General features: G+C 30.7%; 2 protein-coding genes across 3 annotated transcripts; both read left to right on the top strand.

Moving 5' to 3' along the window:
• Nucleotides 1-1086: 1086 nt before the first annotated feature.
• On the top strand, nt 1087-3972 carry LOC124834372 (uncharacterized). Its single transcript, XM_047309048.2, has one exon. It carries the CDS (start codon nt 1761-1763, stop codon nt 3576-3578), a length of 1818 nt encoding a protein of 605 aa, XP_047165004.1. The 5' UTR covers nt 1087-1760; the 3' UTR covers nt 3579-3972.
• A 5181-nt stretch (nt 3973-9153) lies between these two features.
• LOC124834383 (bet1-like SNARE 1-2) lies at nt 9154-15824 on the top strand. Of its 2 annotated transcripts, none has more exons than XM_047309058.2 (6): nt 9154-9339; nt 11862-12018; nt 12973-13029; nt 13108-13167; nt 13263-13348; nt 15364-15824. In XM_047309058.2, exons 1-6 carry the CDS (start codon nt 9326-9328, stop codon nt 15389-15391), a joined length of 402 nt encoding a protein of 133 aa, XP_047165014.1. In that variant the 5' UTR covers nt 9154-9325; the 3' UTR covers nt 15392-15824. The 2 variants fall into 2 exon arrangements, with proteins under 2 accessions (XP_047165014.1, XP_087951864.1); XM_088095738.1 differs by lacking the exon at nt 9154-9339 and adding an exon at nt 11026-11732.
• Nucleotides 15825-18643: the final 2819 nt, after the last annotated feature.

The raw sequence follows: 18643 nt of genomic DNA, 5'->3' as shown, positions 1-18643 counted from the left end.
ACTTTTGCTTACAAATATACCTAAACTAATTATTATTTAACAATAATGATAATCATGCTATATTCGTGCAATAAAATAAAATTTATTACAATTTAATATCTGTGAAAAAAAAATCCATAATATTTATAAAACGCTTATCCATTTCATGCAACCTAAACTTTGTTTTTAATCAAAGAGCCATAAAAGGCTAAACACATTGGATTTAACTTCGATTTGGATAATTTTATAGTAACACTGTTAAACTTAACAATTGAATTGCATATAAACAAAGATTAATTTTAGTGAAATTAAAAGATTCCATAAAAAAAAAATTACAAAAAAACTTAGTAATATACAATTTTTTTTTACCTAATTTCCCCTGTAAGATGGAAGACATTTGATTGTCTTGCACCTTGATATTCCATTCACTCTTCAAATTGGTATAAGATTAGAATATGACTCGTTCAATAATTTCAAATTTGGCACATAGTCAAAGGGGTTATGATTGTGAGCCACAAATTAAAACCCTAATTCTAATGCAATTTTATCACCATTTCCTAGCAATGATGAGAACTTTAAGTAGATCCTAAAAATTTCTTAGTTTATGACTTTTATGACTGGTTTCATTCCTCACCATTTTTAACCAAAATCAACTTATCTCTTTCACACCCAAATTCCCATGATTTTGGTTCGAAATTTCAATTAGGGTAAGCATCCCTCCCATTCAAACCAACCTCTTTCTGATTTTGCTGATATAAAACGAAGAAAAGAAAAGTATTAAATAAATAGAAAATATCACAAAAATTCAAAGATGAAAAGTTATAATCTTAGAAAATAAATATAAAAGACCACTTTTTTTGGGAACAAATTTCGGTCTCTAATATTTAAAACTTTTACACCCAGAGACAAGATACCATTAGCAACTTTTTCTTCTGCTAAGCATTGAAAATTCAGAAAGTGTAATAGGAAATTTCGTGAAGCAACTTGGATAATTAAATATAATTTTCCCAAATTCTAAAGAATGGGTTAAATAAGATTCACACATTAGAAAATGGAAGAAGGAATTGAATGAATGGAGCAGCTACAATGCTTCCAAATTTAAAAACCCTTTAGTCCACATTCCACTTTCTAAAACTCTGATACCACTTTTCTAAGACCAGACACCAATCATCAAACAAACCAAACTCTCACACTTCAAAAACTAACACAACACAACACTTTTTCTCTCAAACAACCTCTCTCTTGTTATTGCTGCACTGTTCAATCAAGTACACCCATCATCTTCCCTCTCTTCACGCCTGCTATAGCACTCAATTTTGTGGTGCATGCTAGTAACTACTAGTGCTTTTAACTAACCTCTCTTCCCTTGCAACAATTTTCAACCTTCTTCTTCCTCCTCTTCTCATCATGCCACACCTACCTTTCTTCTCTCTCCCAATGTTTTAACTTTCTTCAACACCCTCTGACTTCTCCACTACCTCTTCCATTTACATCATTTCCTTTCCCACCCTTTGTTATTTATCAACATACCCCTCAAACAATTCAACCAAAGTTTGTATCTTCGATAACCCTTTGGCCTTTTCTTCTTCTTCCCCGTAATGGGTCTCTCTCCAATTTCCCTCACAGAGTTTATCCGTTCTTGTGTCTGAGCTTGGGCCTTCGGTATTCGCTGTTCTATGTTCCCAAAGGTTTAGCCTTTGGGGGTGTGGAAGTGGGAGTGTGGAGTTGCTTTTGGTGTTGGGACATCCCATTTCGAAGAAAGTGTGTGTGTAGCTGCAGCTATGGTTGCTGAAGCTTGGATTGTAAAGATGGGTAACCAGGTAAGTTCCAATCTCAAGCATGCCCTTCTTCTTGAAACTTTGACGAAGAGGAAGCAGAACCACAAGAGGTCAGAGACCAAAGAGACCATAGGTATTCTGTCTTTCGAGGTAGCGAATGTGATGTCCAAAACTGTGCACCTCCACCGGTCGCTGTCGGAGTCTGAGATCTCAAAGCTGAGGAATGAGATCTTGGGCTCAGAGGGTGTCAGGAATTTGGTGTCCTCTGATGAGGGTTATCTCCTTGAGCTGGCTCTGGCAGAGAAGCTTGAGGAGTTGAATAGGGTTGCTAGTGTGGTCTCTAGGATGGGGAAGAAGTGCTCCGAGCCTGCCCTGCAAGGGTTTGAGCATGTGTATGGGGACATTGTTGGTGGGGTTATAGATGTGAAGGAATTGGGGTTCTTGGTCAAGCACATGGAGGGAATGGTGAGGAAAATGGATAGATATGTTAGTGTCACTAGGAATTTGTACAGTGAGATGGAGGTGTTGAATGAGTTGGAGCAAGCAGTGAAGAAGTTTCAGCATAACCAGCACGAGGAGAGTAGGAGAGCTTTTGAGCAGAAGCTCATGTGGCAGAAGCAGGATGTGAGGCATCTTAAGGATGTTTCCCTTTGGAATCAGAACTTTGACAAGGTTGTCGAGTTGTTGGCTAGGACAGTTTGTACCATTTATGCTAGGATTTCTGTTATCTTTGGAGAATCCGCTTTGAGGAAGAATACCCTTGTCCTCAGCCTCGGTGGAGGCTCGCCAGTATCACAAAAGGAATCCGGTTTTGTGTCTGGAAATATCAATGTTCAGACAAATTCAGAGAGGTTGAAGCGCAACCAGAGCAGAAGAAATCGAACTCATTCTGGTTCTGTTGGGAGAACTGCTGCAGCAGAGAGAAAGGGAACTACTAATAGGCCTCAGATTGATTTGAGGAGAGGTGATTTAGCACCTCTTCGACCCGAAGATTTTGGTTTTCCATGTGGAACAAGTCCAGGGAGACTTTTCATGGAATGCCTGAGTTTGAGTAGCTCAGTTTCAAAATTTGATGATGCTGATGATGGCTATGTGGTGAACCGGGAGGACCAACATAGTAGCTGTAGGAGTGCTGTGATGGGGAGTAATAGCATGAAGAGGGACCAATTGTGCTATTCTGGTATTCTAAATCATGCTCAAAATGGTGTTCCTTTCACTGGAGATCTTAGACAAGTCAAATCTGGTGTACAAAGTTGCTCTACATTAGGCCCCAAAAGTAGGTTACTTGTTTATGCTCCTCCATCAACACTCGGAGGCTGTGCTCTTGCATTGCACTATGCCAATGTCATAATCGTCATTGAGAAGCTGCTTCGTTACCCTCATTTAGTCGGCGAGGAAGCAAGGGATGATCTATATCAGATGCTACCTACAAGCTTAAGGGTATCCCTTAAGGCCAAACTGAAGTCATATGTCAATAATTTGGCCATATATGATGCCCCTCTTGCCCATGACTGGAAGGAGAATCTTGATGGAATACTCAATTGGCTTGCTCCACTCGCTCATAACATGATCAGATGGCAAAGTGAGCGCAATTTTGAGCAACACCAAATTGTTAGCAGGACAAATGTTCTTCTGCTTCAGACATTATTCTTTGCTGATAGGAAAAGGACTGAGGAATCAATCTGCCAACTTCTTGTTGGGTTGAATTACATATGCCGGTACGAGCATCAGCAGAATGCACTGTTGGATTGCGCCAGCAGTTTTGATTTTGAAGATTGCGTGGAGTGGCAATTGCAATGTGGAGATTCTTTCATCAGTTGAGTACATTTTGGATTTTAAAATCTTCCATATGGTGGTGAGCATTTTCTTGATTCTAAATATCTTATGACGATATCATCTCAATACAAAGTGGAACTAGGAACTTGTTCTTTGAGGATTACTATTGTTGAAGACTTGGAAAGCATAATTGTGTTTATATTACTGTTTGACTTCTGCAGTGGATAAGCAGTCATAGTTATAAAGGGTCATAGAAGTTCATTCTGAACTTGTATATATTTTTATGTACAGATTGCTTATTGCTTAGAGCATGCTTTGTTAGAAACGTTATCATGAATAGCACAGAAACTAGTACTGGTTTCTTAATTTTTAAGCCGGTGTTCATTTGTTGGTGCTTGTATTTCTATTCAAAGAACGAGGGACTTTACATTGCTTGAAATTTGCAGATAGTTCTTACAAAGGGCAATTTTGTACATCAAAGATGCTTGTTCCTGTTATAGACCCTTGAACTAAATCTCAAATATTGGTAACTTAGTTTGTAGAATCTGCTACGTTTGAACCCTCAAAGCTGAGATTTTGTGTCTTTTATAGAAAAAGCTCTCTGAAAATGGAACATTAAATTGGCAACTACTTTTCACAATCATGAAAAGATGCAAAAACAGTAATTCTCCCGAGATTCTGAGTTTCTTTTCGATAAGAAAGAAGAGAGTGGAAAGTCCAACCTTTTGAGATATGTAGAATTTTGTACATGTAAGAGAGAATCAGCTTCGTTCTGCTGTAATCTCTTGATTTGTTTCCATTATGGAGCTTGAGAAGCATGTCCTACAACGGTGTAGAGGCCTAGATGAGATTACCATATTGATGAAAGCAGTGACTTGTGCTGTCACTGCACTGTTTGAAGCACTTTATAACTACTAACATAGGAAAATCACACTATGACAAGACTGCATTGACATTGCTGATCCACCTGTGTCATCTTCATTTATAACAGCTGAAACTTTATTATCTTCTGCTTGATTTTGTTTCATACGATACCTCTCCATTAAATCCATGCATCGACTTTAGCAACAAGCTAATATTTTCATCTGCAAATCATACAACAAATCACTCCCATTTGTCAATGCCCTGCAAACAGTAAAAATTACGTAATATATTTTAGGGTTAAATATGTTTTTAGTCCCTAAACTATTGGCCGTTTTTGGTTTTCGTCCCTCTTTCAAAGTAAGGTACAATTTGGTCCTCATTCTTTAGAAAAACGTTCTTTTTAGTCCTCAAAATTTTGTTTTTAGTCCTCGTTTTAGTCCTCAAAACGTTCGTTTTTTCGACTAAAACGAACGTTTTTTAAAGATTGAGGACTAAATTGTACCTTACTTTGGAAGAGGGACGAAAACCAGAAACGGTCAATAGTTTAGGGACTAAAAACATATTTAACCCTATATTTTATAAAAATAAACTAACTTTTTTAAGAGTTAAATATATATTTGATTTTTAAACTTATATGGAAAATTGGAATTCCTGTTTCTATTTTAATTTTTAAACTTAAAAAGTAATAAATATAATCATTTTAAGTCAATGCTAATTTTTAGGGATACAAAGTGCGGATTCCAGTCTTAAATCTAAAAATTTATAATTTTAAAAATTTATCAAATCTTGATATTAAGCTACAATTTAGTTAAGTTTCACTACCAAATTTAGTAAACCTGAGAATCAATCAACAAGAATAATTTTTTGTACCAAAATTTTTCCAAGCCATTTGAGAACATAAAGAGTGTATTTCAGCCTCTAAATCTCAAAAATTATGACTTTGAAAATTTTTCAAGAAATAAAAATATAGAATACTATTATGAGCTGTTTGTTGAAGTGACTTTTTCATTTAGTGGTGTATTATTATTAAGTTAATGGGGAAACAGAAAGAGTGGCTAGGATGTCAGTTGAATTAATATAATTAATTAGTAAGTCCAGGCTGGGAAAGTAGATGGGTAGAAGATGGCATTGATTCAGTGACTTTGGCAATAAAAAGGGGTTGCAAAGAGTGTGAGTGTGTAGTTGGATGACATTAATCTTTTGTGGGGGTTGGGTTGGGTTGTTTTTGTGGGGGTTCTTCTCTCCTTTCATCACTTGCCTTTTCATTATGTCACAAAAAAAATCAAAGGGCCACGCTTCTTAGATTCTTCTTTTTCATTAACATATGTCTTTGTTTGTGGTCTTCATGAAATAACATCCCATATAAATATCATCAACATGTTTTCAAAATTACTTTAATAGGCTATGTGTTTTTTGGTTTCAAAATTATTTTTGAGTTTTTCTTTTGTTCCTTTATAATTTTTTTTCTCAAATTTTGTTTTTATTTTTATTTTTGTGTTTTTCTTAGCCATGTTAATTAGTATTTCAAATACTTTTTTGGACTTTTCTTTGAGTCACTTGGGAATTTTTATCACATGTTTTTATGTGATGACTGGTCAAGTTAACAAAGCCAGTAATGGAATATAATTGTTTTCCGAGGAAGCTAGAAAAATATAATTATTTTTTACATTTATTAGTATATCGTTAAAATTAAAAAATCAGTAAGGAACAACCCTCGTCCTGTTTATATGAAATTTAATTAGCTCTAAATTTAAATTATTAGAAATTTTATTTATATATAATACTTTTTATACTTTTTTATTTTTTTTTGTACCAAATGATTTTTTTTTCTTTTTTCATTTTAAATTTTAAATAAAAATTCAGTTTATTTATCATTTTAACATTTTGAAAATTTACTATAAAAAATTAAGAAAAAAAATCAATTAAACCTAAGATATATAATCATGTTAATTAAAAAGCGATGTCTGAAAAATTTTGTTTCCTCATACATTATTTCTACTCAACCAATTTCAACCAAACCTTGAAGTCAAATGATTTTAGGGTTCTAAACATAGAGAAGTGATTAATAATAGGTTGTTGTGTGCTTGGGAAGCACTTATAACTTCTTCACCAATATAGTTTGTAGTCAATTTTGAATTAATGGCTTCTTTACAACAATGGGTACTTTTGTACCATTCAAACACTTACCATTGTTGATGTTACTTTTTTTAACCCATTGTGGTAAGGTTTCAAGACAAACTTTGTGTGCAATAAATGTAATAATTGGAACCCAAAATTTAATTTCCAAACTTTGGTAAGAAACTTTAGATAGTGATTTGATATGTGATAATCACAAGTCCTTTTTATTTTAATTAGATTTTTTGAAAATTAAACTAAGTGGATCATGTGTAATTTTATTATGGTCCCTACTAAAACTACTTTAGTAACATTTTTCAATGTGAATATTTAACTCACTTGTGTGTCCTACTTGAAGAAATTGCATGTGCACACTTTCTTATCAAACTTAGAATTTTTTTCCAACTTCAAACTTAGATGTGACTCATTTTTCCTTTATCTCATGCACCCAATTACATCCAATTATATAAGGCTACTTGAGCTTAATCTTCCATTCCCATAAAGTAAATACTTTTAAATTTGGTCTAAGTTAAAAATAAAATTTTCATACAATAACATTATTGCAAAACGTTTTTACAAATTACTTTCTGCTTAAATTAGTTTTAGCTTATTAGTTCAAATAAATCTTTAATACAAGTTATCTACAAGAGAAAAAAATAATAAAAATAAAAAAGTATTATTTTTATATAATTTGGATTACCTTACACATGATGTAAATGTTAAAATTTTAATGTTAGTTTTATTAACAAATTTATTTTGATTTATGTATAAGATAATTTTAATTTATAGGAAAATTATTTTGCTTTTTTAATTTTCTGTTCATATAAATATTTACAAAGAAATGTATTCAACCATACATTTTTATGAATAAGAAGGTTAAGTAGGAGTACCCTTTGTAGCTCAAATAGTTTCTCTAGCAATTTTGCATAGAAAAATTACGTAAAGTGATTTTTAAATTTTGTTTGATTAGGAAAAGTTACAAAACGTAGAAGAGAGAAAAAATAAATGAAAAATGAAGACAGATTCACCATGAATTAATATATTAAAATATATAATAATATCGATAATTTTCTCAGTGTAGAATTTTGAAAAAAAATTATTTTTAAGTGTAATTTAAAACACGTAATCACTAACTTTCTTGCAACGAATCTATCTAACTTTTATTTTTAATATTTCACACACTAAACAATTAAAAATTACAAATTAAAATATATTTTAAAGAATTTATTTTCCCTTTTTTAATTTTTCAATCAGAACTCCTTCAGTCTTTTATACCAAATAAACAATATAAAAGTTGCGTAGCAAATAAAATAAGTAATTAAAACTTTATTTTTTAACTTGTCCCCGTAAATTTTTATAATTAATAAATAGTTAAAATACTAATTAAGTTTTTTTTTTCAGTTTTGTGAATTTAGTGTTAATATATTTTTTAAATAATGTCAAAATTTTAGTTAATTTAATACTTTTTAAAACTTTTATTTAAATAATTAAAAAATTGAGAATAATATATATTATATGTCACTTAATTATTTTTTTAAATTTTAATTATCTTTATTTTTTAATTTAAAATATTTCCACTTAATATAATGTGACGTGGTAGTAACAACAAAAAATATCCAAATTACAATATGTGTCTTAATCAATGTTATAATGTTTTATATTCAGTTTGATTTATATGTATTGATTATATTTGTTCAATTCAATTTTAATTTTTTTGAAATAAAATAATTTTACCTTTTTCTAAATTAAGGTTTTAGGTTGAAATAATATTTTTATTTTTCACGTCTTTTTGTTGTTAAACTATATCAAAATTATTCACATTTTTGTTAAATATTTTTTATTTAAAATTATAATTATAGTGAAAATTGTAGAAGCTAATTGACTAATACCATTTGTTCAAAATGTTAAAAAGGTTAAAAATCACATAAACTATTTAATATTTTATGTGATTTTTAGATTAAAAATTAATTAAACTATTTAATACTTTTTTAATTTTAGGTTAAACATTAATTAAATAATTTAGCTTAAAAATTAGTATAAAATTTATATATGTACTTTTTTAAAAATCATAAAATTGTTTGATTTATTAAAAAAAATTGAAATTAAATTGAAAAAGTTGACAAATAAAAAATTAAGGACAATAAGTAATCTACTATCAATACATCTCTACTATCATGTGAGAAAATACTGGTTTAACACAAACATTTTTTATTAAGAAATTTAAAAAAAAAATAATTAATAAAATAAAATAAAATAATCCCAAGCGAATAACCTATATTATTTACTGTCTGTTAAGACTAAATCGATAAAAATTAATAAAAAATTGAGACCTTATTAAAAAATAATATTACAACTCAATTAATATAAACAAATTAAGATAAAGATTAAATTAGTATTTTAACCATAATAAATTAATAAAGTTACATCTTCAAATTAGGGCTATAACTATTATATAAATAAGTGTAAGAGCTTTTAATATAAAATATCTTAGGTGAGGCTAATCTTGTTTTTTATTATAATTATTCTGAGATCATATATAAATAATTTTATTGATTAACAATGTCAAACACTTTTATTTTACACTCACGCATAAAAATTAAATTCATTAGTAAACACATGAAAAGATACGACACCGTATTGATCTGTTATCATGAGTTATGAACCCATCCAGTTACACACTGGTTTCTTTCTCGGATCTCGAAAAGAAGAAACTTTCTCACCATTTTCAGCACAGATTCTCGGCATCCAAACAAGAACAAGATCTTGCACATAATCGTCAAATTCTCCGCGAGTTCTGAGACTTATTGCGAGCAATGAGTTACAGAAGGTTCGTTCTCGAAAAGACACATTTTGATCTTTAATCTGTTCTTTCGATTTTAATTTATGCGTTTTAATTTTTAAATTGTAAAGCCTAATTCGCGGCCTTGACGATCTTGCGTTCATGTCATGTGTTTGTGCTTTGTTCATTCGCTGATTGCAACCTTGTGCGGTTTGAGGATGGGGTAGTTCGCAGGTTTGAAGATTTTGGGGGCAATGGTGGATCTAGATGTTGAATAACTATTAAAAAGATATAGTAAAAACTTCAGTGAGAGTGCATGCATGTATGGTTTCGACTGGTTTTGCGGGGAAATTGTTTTTCTTTTTAATTTCCCAGTTCGCATTTTTAATGTCGGTGTTGTTAAGGCAAAATAAAGTAATATAATTCCAGAAACACGCAGAGTTTTTGAAATTATGGTTTTTGTTTTTTAAATTAATCCCAACCAAGTTTGCCCAAGTAAATTTAGTAATGTGCTTGAGTCCACACTAAGAGGTAGAAGTTATCATGGCTGCTGGGAAAGATGTGAAACAATTGCTAAATGGTCAATGCTTCTTCTACTGATTCTGAAAAATAAGAGTGAGGATTTTAATAGGGTGACAAGATTTGGAAAATTGGAGGTTTTCGAGTTCAAACAAGATTGTAAACTGTGGTGCAACAGGAAGGTCGTTTCTTTGGGCCGAGGGTTTACATGCTGGAAACTACTTGTAGGGGAAAGGCCGCGCACACACTACACTCCACAATGCATCTACTGTTCCAAACAAGGGAAGTAGGAATGCCCTGGAAAGTGAAAACTATTTTACTTGTTTTTAGATCGAGTTAGCTTAAATTGTGGTTTGTAGTCTTGTTTATGATTATGAACGAACTATGACCTTGAGACTATCTCTTTTATTTCGCATCTTGAGACTACTCTAGGTTTTCTGTGCAGTATAGCAAAAGGTTTTCAGGGAAAAAGACATGGGTTATTTTGATTTGTTAGGAAGTAGAGAGGGTGAAGATATCATTCAATTTCAATTTTCTTTTATCATTTATTTTCATATGTTAATTTTATGTCTGAGTCCGTGTTCAAGAAGAGTATAATTTTTGCCTGAGTCCGTGTTCAAGTAGAGAGGGTGAAGATATTATTTTTGCCTTGGTTGTATGAGAATTTTATGTCTGAGTCCGTGTTCAAGAGCATGGGAGATTGAGTTAGCGGGCTTTTGCTAAAGTGGCTTGTTTGTTAAAATAATACTTGTACTGGATTCATGGCCATTTTGCTCATATAATATTTAACTTTTTTCTAACTCACGAATGTGAGACTTGTTCTTCAACATTTAACACAAATTCAACTAGCTTGACCCAAGTGTGACTTGTCTTTACTTTTCAGCCTGGGCTTGTTAAGTTTTGGGTCTCAAAAGGCTACAAGTTTTGCTTTCATTTATTATAGTGGCTTTGTGCTACACTTTTTTGAGTTTTCAAGGCCTCACAGGCTTGATTTTATTTTGACACTATTCTTTTGTCCTAGCCTTTTAAAATACAAATTTTGGGGCTTTCACTTTCGTTTGTCACTCTATTTTTTGTATGGAAGGATTATTCCTTCTCTTCTTGATTGCAATGATCGAGGAGAGTAAATATGTAGGCAGAATAGAGAACCATAAAAGGAAACGAAAAATATGCAATTTCTAATATTAAACTAGGAACTCTTAAAATACAGAAACTGAAATAAATAAAAAAACAGAATATTGTTATATAATCCCTTAAATTATGTGATGCAGCAGGATCACATAATATTGGAGTTTGAGATTTCCTTCTGACGAGTTCTATACGTTTTTCTCGTGTTATTTCAGATTTCATATTGTCAACGTTTGTTTTAGTTGCACTCTGCTGTATTTTTTTTTCTCTTATGATCTATATGAGGGAATTATTACCAAAAGAAACCTGTAAAATCTATTATCTGAAGTTTAGTTAGGTGAGGAAAATTCATTGGTATAATTCTGTAAGCAAAAGGGTATAGAAAATTGTGTGTTTACACGACATATGCTATCATTTTCCATGTAAAGAGTGTTGGCAGTAGCTTAAGGCCTATCTTGAGATAAATACTCTGTTTGATTATTGTCAAATCGGTTCCCTCCATAGGACCTTGTCTCTAAAACTGCATTTTCTCTTGCTAAATTTGTTTTTTCAAATCTGGAATCATCTTGATTCACACTGCTTCTCATGAATATTTCTTCTTCTTGTTTTATAGTTTTTCAGGAAGTGATTGATTTCATTTATGCTATCAGCAATTATTCATTGCCATTTTTAAAATTTTTTTTAACATTAACATGATTGACTATTGAAATTAGATTGTTTCATGTTTGGAGTTCAAACCGTTGAGAACCAAACCAACTTTTGAGTTACCGTAATCCTATAAAATCTGATATGGGGTAATGCTAATGTTTATTTTCTTCTAGTAGGCTTTGATGTTCTTAATTTGATTTCTTTGTTCTAAATTTTTGTGAAATATTATTACTCTCTTGTGTATTAACTCTCAACTTTTTAATTTTCAAATACAGAGATAATCGTCCTTCCAGATCATCAGTGGTAGATGGTTTTGATAGTCTGGAAGAGGGTGGTCTAAGGGCTTCTTCCTCTTACTCACGTGATATTAATGAGCATGATAATGATAAAGCCATAGAGACTTTGCATGACAAAGTTTCCTTTTTGAAACGAGTAAGTTTTATCTATCCAAGTATTGTTTCTTTTTTGAAGTATTAACTAAATTATGGTCTTCGTGCCTGGCTATATGAAATGGAAAGATTCATGGAACAGTTCTGCCAGTGTTGAAAATATTTCTTGTCATGGCTCAATTTTTGTTGAAGTTTGGCTATACTTTTGGCACATATGTTGTTTCTAATTTGCCCATTACCGTTTTGGATCATTAGGTGAGATATTGGGAAATGTCTGCCTTGTTTCTAATTTGCTGCTCTATTGTAAAACCAAATGTGTTTGTACTTTTTTTTAATGGGCATCAGTTGATTTGTAAATAAGCGGTTCTGAATTTATGTTAATTGCTGGTGCGGTAGTGCTTGTGATTAGTTCATCAAGGTTATGTGTGTGCGCATGTATGCCATGACCTTTGTTCCTTCTTCAATGGCTTTTATGGTTGATATAGGAACTGAGAAGTACAATTAATGTTCTCATTAGTATTAAAATTATGATCTGATTTCATATTATACCATTTACCCCTCTAATTAATTAAATAAATTTCTCCATCTCTTATTATTCGTCTTTTGTGGCAATTTCATGATAAATGTGTAAAATTATTAAAGAGTATGTTATATTTGTCAAAATATAGTAATTAATATTGTCTTGAACTTTTAAAATTATAAATAATAGGGAACAACATTTTACTAAAAACTGATAGTATAAGGCTTGAAGGTAGCAATTGCTGGCGAACTCATCCATTTAAACAAAAATTTTCTTGTCTTTTTCGTATTGGATTTCTTTTAAAGTATGAATGATTGGTCAGTTACTACTTTAATGCCTAAGAAATTATTTAGCCTATGGGTTTCGTTGGATAAGGTTCTAATTATTCATTTACTAATTTGCTTGGAGGAACCACTAAAATGAAATGATCTGTTGATTTATATTTTATTGGACTGTTAATATTTACTTGATCAACAGTTAACAGGTGATATACATGAGGAGGTTGAGAGTCATAACCAGTTACTTGATCGGGTGGTATGTAAACAATACACTTCGTGTGTTTCTGTCAGAAACTCTCTTCCATTATTCTAATTGGCTTCCGTTGTAAATTAGGGTAACAAAATGGATGCGTCAAGGGGTATGATGATGGGAACCATGGATCGATTCAAGAAGGTAATGCTTTTTCTGCATTAATGTGCCTCATTTTGTCTTGTTTTGATTTTACATGATTGGAAAATTATTTAGTGTGCAAAAACCGTATTTTGTAGGTTTTTGAGAAGAAATCAGCGAGGAAAACGTGCTCATATGTGGGTTATTTCACACTTGCCTTCATATTCGTATACTATCTTATTAGGTAAAATGATTCAATTCTCTTTTTACTGTTTGACCTGACATGGCTGAAATTAATATTTATGAGAAAAATCTTAGATCCTGTCTTTAATGTTATACATGTTTATACTCTCGTTAGGTTATTAAACAAGGTAATCTTTAAGAAACATAATTAAACTATCAAGGGCATTTTTTCTTGTGCTCGTCCTTGAACACTAGTGCGGTTGAGTTTCTAACAATCTTGCTAGGACTCGCTAATACAGTTGTTGGCTCAATTCTGCGTACATAAATGATAGTGAGAAATGCAATCTAACACACTTTAACTGCAGATCTAGGACCCCTAGTTAGATGGAGCATTTTATTTAAATAATAATAATAATAATAATTATTATTATTATCATTATCATTAGGGATGCAAAAAAATCCGCGCTCGCGGATAAAATCCGTGACAGATAGTTGGTACCCACAGATATTTACTATCCGTGAGCTGTAGGTAGCGAATTTTTTAATACCCGCTTATAAACGGGTCGGGTGTGGGTATTATATTATCCGTACCCGCGAATATCCGCAAAAAACAAAAATAAAAATTTAATTTAATTAAAATTAACATTAGTTTATATTTTATAAGGTTAAATATAATTAAAATTAAATTTTAATTTATATTTAATTTAATATATATTATATTTTATATATTTTTTGTAATTTTATTTAAGTTTTATTATAGTATTTTATAAAAATGTATTTTTTTAAATATTTACGGGTATCCGTGGGTATCCACGGAAATCTGCGGGTTTTTAAATATCCGCTGATATTTTTTAAGCGGATATCCGTGCGGATAGCAGGTTGGGTAGTGGATGAATTTTTTTTGTCGGGTAGACACTATTCGTGTCCGACCCGTTGCCATCCCTAATCATATCATGGAATGGAATGCAATGCATAGCTCAATAATGTTCAAAGTACCTGTGAAGAGCTGAAATTGTTATGAAATGTAAGAAACAATCTAGCGAACAAAACGAGAAGTGCTAGCAACACCCATTTTTTTTAACACATTTTTTATTATTGACTAAACTTTATTAGAAATTACAATTTTTTTTGAGTCTCAGATTCTTTTTAAAGAGTTTCTATCCTCTGATTTTGTAAAAATTTTAGTCAGTATGAGAATGTATATTGAAAAGAGTGTGTTGGATAGTGGATTACTGGAACTTCTCAAGACAAGTTGACACTGAAATGATAATCTGGGATTAAAAAATGAGGATGCAAAGTTCAAAAATTTCTCTATATATACTTAAAATTTTCTCAGAATGAGAGGGTGCATTTGCACACTCCAAAGTCTCTTAACAGTCTCTCGTAAGCACTCTCTTGTTGGATGAAATTCACGAGACCCACAAAATATGCGGGTCTCATTTACAAACTTGTAAGACACATGATATTAACTAATAAGAGAGAGTGTATTGAAAGAAATAGTATTAGAGAGTCTATTAAACGAATCATGGGATATTGATGTTGTTATTGAACGAAGAATTTTAAAATTTCAGGAAATTTAAAATGTTTGAAATTTCCTATATTTTTTAAATAATTGTTGGATAAATTTGAAACTTAGTTTGGAAAGGATAATTTAATTTCTATCATGTCGAATATATATATATATATATATATATATATATATATATATATATTCAAAATTGAAATTTTAATATCAAAGGTTAGCCACTTTAAAATATTTAATGTGAGAGAAAAACATAGATGTGATAGATAAGATAGTTTGAAGAGTTTCAATTTTTGTTTATATAAAATTTGAAATTATCTAATTTAAGTACTCAGATTATTTATAAACTTTTAGACTTTAAATTTTTAAAATTGTCGTATCCAAATAACATACTTCACCATTAAACACTTTAAATTCTCTAAAAAAAAGTGAATTACCCTGCAAAAATTCCTCATCTATACGCAACATAAATGTATTTGTCTGGATCATGTTCACTGGCACCCCCTGTAACACGAGATGTTTACTATTCACTGATGCAAGCTATGCATTTACAGGATCCTAGGATATTTTACGCTTGGGTAAGAACGTGTTGCTAAAAGATCGTAGATTTGGTCCTGTGATGGATGTTTGGAAGAAAAATGATGGAATCATGTGGTCTTGTGCTGCAAAATGTTGGAACCATTCTATTCCATTTTGGTTGAGATAGTTTGAGACTCACCCGTGATCGCAAAAACTTGTTGCATACATGAAGCTTAAGGAAAGTCTATATTGTATACTTCCTCCGTTGACCTGGTTCTGTATCCATTTTTTCATAGTTGAAAAGTATAGGTTTGAGATAATTTATTATGTAAATTCCTGGTATATGAGATGATTATATTCAATTGTAAGTAGAAAAAGTATATCATAAAACTTTGTTCTTTTTTTCTTTTTGGAGGATTCACTTTCTATCCAAAACCATATAAATCGATACTTCAGGTGTTGGAAATGCTATCAATTACCATGAACTTTTAAATTATATATTAAGCTTTTCAATTTTATTTTGGTACTAAAAAGGATGGTCCTGCAATTCATCCTTGGTGAATTTTTTTTAAGAGATCATGTGATGAGTATACCTTGCATAATGCGATCCTGTCATCAGATAGTGTTCTTCATTTATCATCTTATTATAACTTTCTATGCATCAATCAAAATTTTATCATTTTTTCTATAAGGTTGATACAGTCAAATTAACTATATAAGGTATATTAAACGAAGAATGGATCATAACTCGAACAGTTTTACACTTTGAAGCACATCGAAAGTAAATTTTGAACACTGACCTTGACATCAAACATTTGCATGGACATAAAGATTGTGAAAGAGATTATGAATAATCTAATAATCAATAACATCATAAATACAAATGAACACTTGCAGTTTTTCTTATAATATCTTTGATACTTTGATACCTTAAAGCATGGGGAGTACTCTCTTTGCTTGATCAAGAAGTATTTCAATTCAGGTGTGGACAGTAACTAGTGTGATAAGAAACATCAACGGCAAAATGGTGAGAAAGTCAATAACATCTTTCATGCTTTGTTGATTCAATTTGAATGTTCATGCTTGTTTTTGCTACTACTTGCTTCTTTCATAATTTGTCTTTTTGGATGGACATAATTTGTTTATTATGTATTTTATTTTCAGTAAACGTTCCTATATGATTTCTGTTATTATTAAATTTTATTTCTTTTCTTCTATACCATTATGATGTAGCACTCCAATCATATATGAAATAATCAAAGGGAAAGTCATCTCAAATGTATAATCCAAATTTCAACAAAAACAACTTCTTAGAATTGATATACATTGTTTTGGAAAGTAATTTTTAACAATAATGTGAAGAATGAAATTCAAATTACCTCAAATCATTAAATGTTTGTTTAAACAAAATTGAAAGTTATTAACTATCACACATTTACTTAAATCCATACTTATTAGACATTGAGAGCTTGATAAATTACAAAATGTACACTTCTTGTAAATTGAAAATGTACTTTGAAACACATTAGAGAAGAGGCCTACACTAAAAGGAGATTCACTCATAAATTTGATGAAAAAACACATCACTTATAACATAGTAATGCATCAACAGGATTTATGAAAAAAAGTGAACATGGAGTTAATTAAGATGAAAATTAAAAAAATAGGATTTTTAATAATATTAAAAATGAGAGGTGCAAAAAGAGGATTTATGGGGGAAATGTAAAAAAAGTGTTTAAAAGTAAATAAAAAGGAAGAAGGGTGCACTCAGTAAATAGGAAAGTGTAAATATCAAAAGCTCTACAACTACACCCTACCTACAGTTGAATGGACCATATTGGCCCATCAGAATCCTAAGCTTAGCCCAGAATACTGCTAAGAAACCAGTCTCAATCAAATCACATGCCTAACAAAAACCAAAATAAGATAAAATCATAAAACTAAAAAAATAAAATAAAATCTAAGTTTAGTGTTTGTTTCTAAAGAATATTCTTGCCTTACTTACGTATCTTTTATTTATATTTAAGTATTTAGATTAATTAAAAATAAAGTTAAATTATAATATATAAAAATAAATTTTATTTTATAAGTTAACTTTGTAAGATTGTATTATATTTAAAATATATTATCTTAAAATGATACAAATTTTTTTATGTGATGAATTTCTCTCATAAATTTTTAACCTTCAACAAATAAAGTTGTAATTTATAATAAGTGTGTTAACAAATATATTACTAACTCATCTACCAATATTAAAAGAAAATTATGTAAGATGCTTTTAATTCATCTTTCTACTTCGCTAGTTAAGTTGTGCCATAATTCATGCCCTAATTTCTTACCTTCATTAACTCAAAATATTCAGAGTAGGTTTGTTTCTCCTTCAATTAATTCATCTCAATTATTGAATTATATATAAGGATGTAATCATAAAAAATAAATGCACAATTTCACATTTAAAAAGTCTAAAACAACTAAGTTTTGAAAAGAAAAATTAAACATCCAAAGTTTTAAAATAGAGGGTATAAATATTAGTTTGATGACTTAAATATGTTTTTATTTTCGTAAATTATTATAACAAATTATGTTTCATAATTATAAATCATTTAATTCATGATGTAAAATATTCTTTCCATACATGAAATGTTTCTTATTTAACAAATGAAAATGAAATTTTATAGTAAAATATATAAATTTTATATGTAATTCATTGAAAAATATATTTTACAAAAATAAAATATTTTATAATTTAATTTAAAACGAAAACACATTTTTTCATAATAATATATAGGGTTAAATATGATTTTAGTCCCCCAACTATCAAGCGATTTTAGTTTTCGTCTTCCTTTCAAACTCTAGTAAACTTTGATCCTTATCCTTAAGGAAATTATAATTTTTAGTCTTCCATGACTAATGACGTTAATTTTTTTCTTAGGTGGCTAACAGTGTGCCACATCATTTTTCCTTTTTTCGAAACATGTCAATCCTTCTCTACATCTTCACGCCGAGCTTCTCTCCCTCCCTTTCCCTCCGTCTCCGGGTGGTAAACTATCTCCCTCTCCCACTCTGTCTCCATCACTGGCGAGGAGCCCACCGCACTCACCAAGATCGGTGATCTTTGTGAGATAGACCCTTATCACCTGAGGAAAATGGTGACCTTGAAACCAAGCTCTGAATAGAATCACCTTTGCTTCTGTTGAGTTGTTCACGATTTCGATCTCGGTGGCTCTATGTTTTTTGTTACAGGTTTTTTGTCTTATTTGTTGATCCGATGGGAAGGTGATTGACAAGAGGGAGGCGAAGACCGAGGAAATGTCG

This window comes from Vigna umbellata, chromosome 8, assembly GCF_029865625.1.
Source record: "Vigna umbellata cultivar VRB3 chromosome 8, Vumbellata_1.0, whole genome shotgun sequence".
NCBI classification, from domain to species: Eukaryota; Viridiplantae; Streptophyta; class Magnoliopsida; order Fabales; family Fabaceae; genus Vigna; species Vigna umbellata.
The sequence above is the reverse complement of the archived record's forward strand: the minus strand, read 5'-3'. Positions and strand labels throughout refer to the sequence as shown.

Coding starts and splice junctions, on each gene's coding strand:
- LOC124834383 (XM_047309058.2), top strand. Junction 13,030..13,107: donor ACCAGTTACTTGATCGGGTG/GTATGTAAACAA, acceptor GTTGTAAATTAG/GGTAACAAAATGGATGCGTC. Junction 13,349..15,363: donor TTCGTATACTATCTTATTAG/GTAAAATGATTC, acceptor ATGCATTTACAG/GATCCTAGGATATTTTACGC.
- LOC124834372 (XM_047309048.2), top strand. CDS start 1,761: ATGGTTGCTGAAGCTTGGATTGTAAAGATGGGTAACCAGGTAAGTTCC.